The sequence below is a fragment of the Anomaloglossus baeobatrachus genome, chromosome 9 (assembly GCF_048569485.1).
Source record: "Anomaloglossus baeobatrachus isolate aAnoBae1 chromosome 9, aAnoBae1.hap1, whole genome shotgun sequence".
Lineage (NCBI taxonomy): Eukaryota > Metazoa > Chordata > Amphibia > Anura > Aromobatidae > Anomaloglossus > Anomaloglossus baeobatrachus.
The window spans coordinates 161,462,977-161,474,201 of record NC_134361.1 but is presented as its reverse complement, the minus strand read 5'-3'; the positions used below and the strand labels follow the sequence as shown (position 1 = coordinate 161,474,201).

Genomic DNA, 11,225 nt, shown 5'->3' with positions numbered 1-11,225 from the left:
ATCCTGAAAAATGAGCACGCTACGTGTTTCGGAAAATGGCGCAGAACGTGCTCCACTTTTATTGGACAAACTTGTGATTTTTTTTTAACCCCTTAGATACAAGTAAACTTATACATGTTTGGTGTCTACAAACTCGCACCGACCTGAGGCATCACATAGATACATCAGTTTTACCATATAGTGAACACGGTGAATAAAACATCCCAAAAACTATTGTGCAATCACACTTTTTTTGCAGTTTTTCCACACTTGGAATTTTTTTGCTGTTTTCCAGTACACTATATGGTAAAACCTATGGTTTCATTTAAAAGTACAATTCGTCCCGCAAAAAACAAGCCCTCATATGGCAAGATTGAAAGAAAAATAAAAAAGTTCCGCTCTCGGAAGAAAAGGAGCAAAAAATAAAAACCCCTAAACGGAAAGTGCCTGGGGCTGAAGGGGTTAAGCTTCACCTCTATCTCGTGTGGGACCTTGGCTTCCTGGAGTTGACTCCTGCATTTCTACAGAGTTCACAGGAGGAGACTGGCTCAAATGGTGTTACACATGTAATTTTAATAATTGAAAGGTACATGTCAGGCTGAAAGGGTTATTTCTTAAAAAAAACTCAATATTCATGGAAAAAAAATATTTATTTATTTTTTTTGCTCCCCCCCACAAAATCACATAGTAGACTAAGTTTACAAACTGCTGTACACAGAAGAGTGAATTTAACAGGTGAGTTTACTGTATTAGTAGGTGAGGGATTAAGCCCCCCATACATTATAGATATATACATGTACCACCGTCTATCCCTGCACCATAGTTTTTTTTTTACCCCTGAAGCCTGTACCAGTCCCTGCCACTGCAGGTTGATACCGTTTTGTCTCCCCTGAGGAACGCTCCTTATTGAGAGGAAAACACGTCCGGAGGGCGTCTTTTTTCTTTAATGAGGTTGCGGGGCAGACAACTTACTGGGGTGCTGCCCTTGTCAGGGGGGAAGTTCATTCACGGGGCACGACAGGGGCTGATACATAATAACCCGACTGCTGACCCTGGTCCTTCCAGGATGTGATTCCTCATATCTGGATTGGTCTACAATCTTACCTGTGGAGAAAGGTTGGGTGAGATCTATCTGTTTTTCTTGCCATTTGGTGAATTTTGGATAATTCACAGCACTTTGTGTTTTTAATGTTAGATTAAAAGTTAAGTTTTAGTCCCAGCTATTATATATAATGGGTATGTGCTCTGTCCCTGAAAAACCTGAACAAACCTTGTATGTGAAAAACTAACTGCTAAGATGTTGGAGGCCATCATGAATCCATATTTTTAGTCTGTCTTTAAGGAACCCTTTAAGTTATTAGACAGTAACAGTTTAGTTTATATCAGCTTTTTCTGTAATTTTCCCGAACACCTGGAGTCATAGCTCTAGTATCAATGTTCAGTGAGAAAGTACATGTGTGGCGCCCCTGACCTGGTCAGGCACCACTGAGTACTGCTGGGTGAGTGCAAACAGGTAATCCCAAAGGCTGAATAGGGTGTGTATGCACAGACACATAGTGACCAGGTCTCACACACATCTTAGACGGGACCCCTGGGCAGACTCAGGAGGGGGTGTGGCACCTACATCTTAGCTAGTGGTGCAGTGGAGAAGCCAGAAACTAGAGAGTAGTGCAGTGGCATTCAAGGGAAGAGGAGCTGGAGGAAGCCAGTCTGAAGTGCAGACGCAGCAGAGCGGACACACTAGTCAGACCCTACAAGTTTAGTGGCTGCTGGCGGGGGAGTACATTGCCACACAGTCAGCCTGAAAGACTCCTGCAGAAGAGAAAGGACAGTCAGTTGAGTACGGGGACTCCTGGTAATGAAGCAAGCACGGGGAACAGGTCCCTAGAGTCAGACATCCATTTAATGGTCTGCTAAATCCTGCAGGTGGTGGGACTAGAGGTTCCACACCAACCAACACAGAGTCCGAGCATCAGCAGCAACAAGGGGGCCCATAAGGAGGATTGAGCCTGAAGCTATCCACCCTGGTCCACGCTGCCAGCAATCCGGCCAGAAAGAGGAGAAAAGGCAGATGCAACCTCCCCATGAATCTCACGGTACTTTAAGTCAGGGGTTGTCCGAAACAAGAAGTGCTAGGAAGGCGAGTCAGCAGTCACCCCTATACCAGCCTGAAGGATACCTGGTTCCCTCTGGTCTAGCTCAGTATCGCCCGGGTTATCTCACAAAACCAGCTGAACGTGAGTAAACAAGTTGAAAGACATTTCTGGACTGAGACTGAGTTCTTCTGTGACCTGTTGTTCCACACAAATACACCCGAGCCCCTGGGGCCAGCCTCACTCTCGGGAGGCCATACCACCAGACTGCAAACACCATCAGCCCCAGACGCTCGTTAAACTGCAATGGCGGTCACCCATCACCCTGACTGCAAAACCGAGAGTGGCGCCACGACTCAGAAGTAAACAACTTGGCCTACCTGATGCCAGAGGGGTCCCTAAAGAGAAGTCCCCGCAGTGTCCCGGAGGCGACCGCTGCAGCGCTGTGGTGGGCGACTCACATGTTTATAGTATCACCGAGTACCACATAGTTCTCTTATCAATATTTAGTGAGAATGTACGCATTTATAGTATGGTAAAAATCTGGTACCAGGAGCCTTTGACATGTCTCATCCGGTGACGTGTTTGTCTGGTGTAGATTGACATCTAAAGAGTTGGCCACTCAGAAGAGGGATACTATGTTAGACAAATGGAACCTGTTGTGTAACAGTTGGTTACGCAAGCATTTGTTTTCAAGTGGGATACAAACTGGTGAAGATTCCAGCAAAGTCAGAAGCCTGTTAACCTGTGGACTAAAACGGGGATGCCTGTGACGCCACAGTGTAGATCCCAGGATTTTCTCTGTCTTCACTGTTTTGCTTCTCACGACTAATGTTCCTGAACAGATGATGCGTGTAACTCCTTGTGAAGTTTTTTCTATGTAGTGCGCAATGTAAATACTTGTGTTTTATATTATGCAAAGGTCTACGCAATATCACACTATTTCCTTTTTTTTGTAATTATTGAACCATTATAATAAAATGAATTGCCTTCTTTAAAGCCGTATCTCATCCCTTTAAATACTTGGCAAAACACAGGGTTTCCTTAGATGATTCCATCTGATTGAGCACTCCTGCTCTTCAGCGTTAGGCGATTTTAATTCTTCATTTGCAGATTCCTGTCCGCCCATAAATTGGAGGTTTTTTTAACCCAAAAAGAGGCATTAGAATAGGCAGGGACCCAACAAAAAGAAGTCGCCTTGTCGTTGGCTGTATGGCTCACATAAAACTGGCCATTTTTGTGTGCTAAGTATCTCAATTTTTACATGTAAAAATTAGCAGTAATGCATGTCTATGTGCCCATATTCATTGTTGCATATATTTTAGCACTACACAGTGCAACTGTCTCCTTTTTGTTAACAGGGATTAAATGGACATGATGTATCCTACTAAAAGCATAGAAATTGTACAGAAGAATGGCCTTATTGAACTATTATAAAATTGGAGCTATTTCGTAAAAACAACCATGTAAATGCCTCTATAAATATAACATCTCAATCTCACTTATTTTGCAGAAATGTTCTTTTCCAGGAGCAAACTTGGCTGCATTAAGTTGGAACTGACTTATCTCTCTGCATGACTTGGATACATAATTCTGCATCTATGCAATCACGTACATTCATTGAGAAGACAGGAAGTGTACTGAATGTCAGGGCTGCCTTTCTTTGATAAGAGCGCCATTATTTAACCAGTTTTGTTAATTACAAATTCCCCGCTAAGCAAAATCAGCATAGAAAGCTGATGTACAATCTTGACTACAATGCTATATTCTCCGCTTCTGGCTCCCATTATACCATCTATTCACACAAACAGCAGCGGTTGCTTATTAGCAGAGCGCTACTTGGCTGTTCTGTGAATTTGGAGACTATACTTTAAAAATGTTAAATTCTAAATTACTGATAACACAGGAAAGTCAATTAGGGACCTCATTGTCTACCCCTAATGGAACACACAAAAGCCGCAGCTACTCCACATACAACTATCTCATTGAGCACTGGTCTCTAGCTGGTGGTTAGACATTTATCATTACGCACTTGTGTTGTAGCGCCCCTGAGACCCTCAGGGCACTACAGGGAACTGCATCTTCTTGGGAATGCAGGACCTACCCCCTGGGACCTGTAACACAAGTGCCAGCAAGAGCAACACACACCTAAAAATCCCAGTTACCACTCTCACCGGGCTAGTGGAAGGGCCACCCAGTGGGCAGAGCGAACCCAGAGACTAGACCACCTGGTGGGAGGGGGCAAGGAAGTCTGTGAGAGAACAGGAAGCAGTCTGTCAGAATGTAGTGAGGAGAGCAGACGTGCCTCTAGCTGGGTCTGTGTAACAGTGACTTAGGGGTACGGAAGTCAGATTGCCAGCCAGGGCAAGTGAGTACCTCTGGGCAGGAGTCAAGACCCCAGGGTCGGTATGAGGGAGCCCCACTGGAATCTGGGCTCGTACGGGGCACAGGGCCCTTGGTCAAACGCAAGTTTAAGACTGTTTGACAAACACCTGCACGGTGAGGGCTCTCCAAGGGCCTCGCTGACCTACAGATCTGGGGGCAACAGCAGTAATGTAGGATCGGGGTTCAGACACTTACCTCCCCGCACTGCCTGCTGAACGGACGGACCGCTGTATCACAGCGGAGGGACCCCCAAAGTTCCAAGCTTCCATATTCACACATTACACTTTCTCTGAAACCAGACTCGTTTGAAACAAAGCAGTAAACTGTTAAAATATGTGTTAAAAGGTTTGTCTACCCTTTTTTATACTAATAACCATTCTTTAAAGGGAATCTGTTAGCAGGTTTTTGCTATGAAGTATGAGAGCAGCATAATGTAGGGCCTGTATACCGGATTCCATGAGTTACTTACTAAACTGTGTTTTGATGTTTCAACTTGTGTCTTCAGTGAGAAAGTAGATGAACTCTAGTGCCACCTAATGGAGGTAGCAATCCTAAAAGTCAAAAGTGACCCTTTAACAAGCCTTGCCATATGACTTAGGATTTGATGTTTCAATAACATCAGTGTTGCATCAACAGGAGATTACCCCTTCAGGACTAGGTGTCTCGTGCCTCCTGGTCCAACCACATCCACACCACGTATTAGCAGTTTTCTGTCAGTATACAGTGTGCACAGAAATTTGCCAATCAGTGGTGTGGGCAGAGTTATACAGTTATTCTGCAATCGGAGCACTGCAGATTCGAGATATGGAAAAATTGCCTTTATGTGATATGAGTATGCAGTATATATATATATATATATATATATATATATAAATAAATAAATAAAAAGTTTTAGATTAGGTGCATACGCTTTTGGCAGGAAAGTTTCTCCTTTTAAAACATGGCATGGACATGGCAGAGATCAAGCTACCCTTCCTGTTATCCTTGACATGATCATATTGTACAGAAAAGTTCAATTGTAGGCACATTTTTACTAATATACTATAATAAAAAACAAAAACATCTAAAGTACCATTGTGACAATTACTATCCAGTTATATAAGTATATTCCCTAAGTTAAAAAAAAAACAAAAACATTTTGAGGCTTGTAGCTTGAATTTAAGTTTTACTGACTCTAAGCCGGCCATAAATTAGTAATTCCTCACTTTCTATTCCCCACAAAATGCCAGAAAATTGGTAGAATTAAGGAATAGAGCCTAGTCTTAGGCTTAAAATCTCTAGTTAATGGCAAGCTTAAATTTTCAATTAGGATTGTAAGTCAGTTCACTAGTATAGAAATACAACCAAGGTTGTATGATTAAAGAGGTTGTCCACTACTTTTACATTAATGGCTTATCCTTAGGATAGGTCATCAATGTCTAATCGGCTTTAATCAGACAACCTGCACCCTTCGCGATCAGCTGATCATGGTCCCGGCGGTGGCAGCAGGCAGCCAGAAATGCTCAGTCCCAGAGCTGCTCCATCTTCTGATAGCGGCCACGGTCGGGTACTGCACATCCGCCTCATTGATTAGAATGGGATGTGCAGTACCCGGCCACGACCACTGTCAGGAGACGGAGCAGTTTCGGAGCGGAGCATTTTCGGCTGTCTGCTGCCAACACCGAGAGCAGCTGATTGGTGGGAGTGCATGATGTCAAACCCTGGCTGATCAGACATCGATAACCTATCCTAAAGATAGGCCATCAATGGACAACCCCTTTAAACCAAGCGCTTTGTATTGCAGGTCATGCGCCTGATCCACACCAGATGAGATGCAATTTACTATACTACACACAGAATAATCACTTTTGATCACAGCCATTATTTTGTCTATACATTTTTAGTCTGCTGAGATCATAAGCCAATAATTGCTATGATGGTCCTTCTTATTAATAATAATAATAATAATAATAATAATAATAATCATCATCATAATAATAATTTACGTTTTGAATGTTAAATACATACATCAGTAGAAAAATAGACTTATTAAATTAAAATTGTATTTAATATATATATATTTTTTTGGCCTAGGCTCATGCTTGAAGTATTTTTTTTTTTCAGTTGCGGGGTATATATGGATGCTCCACCTATTTTCCTTTATTTTTGGATTTTTTTTTTTACATATGAAAATCCCTATATATTAGAAAGGAAAAGTGGTGGAACTAAGAAAATCACAGTGGGATGGTAGCTATATAAAGAGACTGTTTTATAATCAGATGTCTCGGTGTAGCACAGTAATACAGATTTCTAGTCACCAAATAACATTGATGAACTTTATCGATATTATACAGTCATAAGCACTTAAGAATCTCTTACCAAAACTCCATTTTCCCGTATGCATATTAAGGCTGGTAGTATCCAAAAGGGATATTTTTTATAGTTTTCACATAAGTTTAAGCATGTTTAATACTTAAGGAGCTTTCTAGACTACTTGCTCATTAGGGTTTTTATAGATCGGGAAAAAGTGCTAACGGCTGTAGCTACTGTGGCGGACTGCTTGGCTAACTGGCCTACTACAGTTTGACCATGTCCAGCTGTCCGAGCACTGGATTCCTCGGCTGCTCTGAGCAAGAATGTATAATTTCTCACCACTTCTTCTACTTTGCTCAACAGTTCCTGCCGTTGACTTTCTGATCGGATGACAAACACCAATTTTACAAAAGTCTCAATCAAGCCACAAAGAACTTGAAAGCTAGAAGTCACTGCGGTCAACATATGTTCCGGGCTCTTATCAACACCTGCCATTCTTCGACAAGATGCCCTGAATTCTTTAAAGCGCAATGTTAATTCTTGTTTGCGTTTGCTCAGGTGAACTGAATTAAGTTTAGGTGTTCCAGCTTCTGTGCTGACTAGGCACTGGCGCAAAATGGTAAGAAGTTCACTGGTGTCAAGTTGGACAGAAATAAAACCATCAGGTAGGGAGTAAGAACGTCCACGTAATGCATTAACTTTCGCAAGACTGCCCTCCAAAGTGGCAATACGAAGATCAATCTCTTGTGTTTGAACGTCATCTGGACCACTACATACTGTAGCATCAAGGACTTGAAGGGTATGACTTAGAACAGGTGTGTTATCTGAATTCATTCGCATTCCTGGAAGTATCTGCATGGGAATAGAGTAGGATAATTCATCTTTATCGTTGTTGTCATCAGCAGATAAGCATCTACGGCAGTTGAAACAATGCCGAAAAGAGCAACATTTTTCCCCCGTAATTGACCCTTCCTCTCCAGGCAACTTGGTTTGCACAGAAATAATGTCTCCTTGCCGTGGAAGAAGAACTGGATTCTTTGTTTCCTCTTTGTTCCCTGTTGTTTCTTGAGCTTTGGTTTTAAGCGTTGCAGGTTCACTCTCTTTCTTCTGTGATTTAGTAGGAGGAGGGATTTTGGGAGCTTCCTTTTTGTCTCCGTCAGTTACATTACATTTTTCTGTCAACTTTGTATGAAGAACATTGCTTTCACCATGAGTTGTGGAAGTGCTAATACATGAAGACATCTTTTCTGTTCCTCGGGACTCAAGACTTGAAGACCTAACAAGTCTAATCCCTGATGGTCCTGTGCCAGGCACTCTTGACCTGCTCCTTGGCTCTGGTTCGAGAACAGGGTTAGGTGGGACACGTATACCTCTTATAATACGTTTACAATCACAGCTACGTCTCTGTTCGCGAGACATTCCCGGTACTTTTTGAAGAGGACTGCTTCGTACCTGACATGAGCATCGTCCAGGTACCAATGAGCATGGAGTTTCACTGCGCTGACCACTTATTTTTCCCTGTGGCTTAAGCAGTTCTTCAAGGAATTCCATTTCATACTGCTTAACCTTAAGCAGCTGTGCTTGACGCTCATCTGTCTCTCTTCTCATACGTGTGGGGAATGTTGCTGAAAAGAGTTTTCGTAACCTAAAAGGGGCTCGAGCTCTGGGTTTAGCTGGTGCATCACAATCTTCAAGCTGAATTGGAGTAGGCACTTTTTCAGATATTTTTAAGGTAGATGTTAAGTCAACATCTGGTTTGACTGCTATTTTTGCATTCTCTCGTGTATGCAAGAAGCTATTGGATGCAGAAGGGATTTGCTCCGTTTTGACACTTTTCTCACTAGTTTCTTGCTTTGCTTTGCTCAAGGTTGGCAAAACTATATTTTCTACTTGAGATCTGCTGACCTCTTTTTTTTCAACTATTGTTTGGCTTTGACGCTGTTCCTCCATCGTCTTGGCAGAGCAAGCTTTAGCATGGAGTCTTTCATCGTCTGTTGGAGATAAGTGAAGAACCTCATGTCCACCATTACTTGGTTCACCCAATGTTACTGGGGAGGAGTGTCCTTGTGGTATTTGGCAATCACACTGGCTATCTGGTAAGGGCTTACTTTCCCCTAGATTTTTATCCTTTTGAATTGGATCAGAAGTGCTTTCTGTGAAAGCTGTGGAGGGACCAGTATCTTTTTTTAGAACACTTTGTGAGATTTTTGTGGTCCTCAGGGGTGTAGTAAAGCAAGGGTTTTCCATGGATTTTTCAGGAGATATATGTGTGGCTACTTCATTATTTAAATTAAACAGTGGATTTGGAGCTACATCTGTGGACTCTTGTTGAAGGCCAGCCCCGATCAAATGTTGTTGTAAAACTGAGGGTTTTAACACAGGACTTGTGTCCAAACGACCTAAAGAGTAAGGAGAGGAGAGGACAGCCTGAGCAGTACAGGTCTGTATTCTAAATGGGAGATCCTTTCGAGAAAGCAGACTCTCCTTGTTGAGGTGGTGGGCCAAGAAGTAGGCAGTGTTGTGATGCTGTTTCATAGCTGTCACCATCTCTGAAACATCAGTGAGTTCTGAGGAGTTTGTTTCATGACCTGAGTCAAGGGACGACTCAGGAGTAATGGTTGCAAGGACAATGAGGCCTGAAAGAAAACAATATATTCTGTGACTAAAATTATGGTTACAAAGATATTCATTTTTATTTTAAGAGAGCTGTAAATGATATATTAATGTTAATCTGACATAATAAAGGGAATTTGTCACCAGTTTTTGCTATGTAATCTGATACCACCATGATGTCGGAGAAGAGTCTAATTCCAGCGATGTGTCATTTACTAGGCTGTTTTGCTGTTTAAATACAATCAGGTATCACAGAGTATAAAATGAATAAATAGGGACACCTATACCGGATCTCAGACTGGGGTCCCTGAGCTGTATCTTATCTCAAGGTAGGCTTGAGGTAGCCAGGTCTGAGCCCCAGCGTGACCCTGACTCCTATCCGAACCCTGTTCTTAATCCCTTTCTCCCTCACCCTTGGGGTAGGCTGGACACACCATAACAAACCCCACAAGCAGAGAGACAATATGTGTATGGGAGGGAATAAAGTATAAGGAAGGAATTTAACGCACAACGGGGAAATTTCCACACCACTCAAACAGCAAACTACAGGTCACCACAAAATAGATTCGCCACAAAGACCAAAATTGCAGGAGTATAAGCTGACACTATTATTGGCAACAAACAAACAGACTCCCAGCCTTAAAAAGGGAGGACACAGCTGATTAGGAATTAGCAACATGAGTCTCAAGAAGCCACACACCACTCCACAGGAATTAACTCCTGCAGGGCTGGAAAGCAATGGAAAAGACTTAGCCGACACCCGACTGAGGCTGAGCAACTAGGAGACCTCAGGTTGCCTGCTGGACTCTGCAATGTGAACAGAGTCCAATGTCGCCACAGCACCCTGTGAGTATGGACCTGAACACCGCATGACAGTGTGACGCCCTGACAAAATCAGGTTGTCACAGGAGACTGCATCCATCTTCCAGATGCAGGACTCTCTCCTCCTTGTCCTACAAACACAACCCCACACATAGGTACAAACACCAGCCACAAAGCCTAGTCACCCCCCCAGTACAATAAAGACACACAAGTGGGTGCGGCCAGGCAGATGGTGATGCCCACCTAGGGGTCCTGAGGTGTCAAGGGAGGGAACACGTCAGTAGAGTAGAGGAGTTAGAACTGAGTAGACGGTGGAAGGGAGAGGAGTGAATTAGTAGTCAGGGGTTGTAGCTCCCGGACTACCGGACTACCTGAGCTGACTAGGTAGCAGATGGCAGAGTAGGGCCACAGGCGACGGAGATCCGGTCGCGGGAGACCTTAAGTGGACCGGGGCAAGGTTGTAGCCCGCCGGTGCCGACAGCGGGAATCCAGTCCGGAGGCAGTGCACAGTCGGAGTACCTAGACTCCAGGGCGAGGACAGCTGCAAGCACCTTGTCAATTATCCAGCAGGGGACAAGATTCCAGATCTTGTCCGACGAGTAGCCCAGATAGAGCGAGATGGAAGCCCAACGCGGGGGATAGGGCATCTGCAAGTGACTGCAAAAATCCCAAGGGTCAGATCTCATGGGCCACAGCTCCCACAGCAAAGACACCGGGAGTGGACTTTTCCCGTTCCATGCGGACTAGTCAACACACAAGACACAAAATTGGAGTGCAGGAGGAAGGGCCCCTGTTCTGCTCACCCGTGTGACCCTAGGACACCCCTCCAGAGGCTACCGGTATTCGGCACTTTGTTTACTACTTGGACTCTGTGTGAATTATTCAACAACAGTGAGTACACTGGTATTAACCAGTCCAGCCTGCAGACGGTGTCCCAGCACTCTACACCACCTACACCTGGGCCCCGGGACAACACCTCCCCTAGCCGTGGAGGGGATACTATCCTGCTGCCCCGCTCCATCAGCCCCGGGCACCCCATAC

General features: G+C 43.9%; 1 protein-coding gene across 1 annotated transcript in view; it reads right to left on the bottom strand.

The window, feature by feature from the left end:
* Nucleotides 1-6,104: 6,104 nt before the first annotated feature.
* The window catches only part of FRMPD3 (FERM and PDZ domain containing 3), a 492,671-nt gene continuing 487,550 nt past the window's right edge, over nucleotides 6,105-11,225 (bottom strand). The window contains exon 17 of the mRNA XM_075324032.1: nucleotides 6,105-9,385. Coding sequence (XP_075180147.1) covers nucleotides 6,927-9,385 — 2,459 coding nt within the window. The 3' untranslated portion in view covers nucleotides 6,105-6,926. The remainder of the gene's footprint in view (nucleotides 9,386-11,225) is intronic.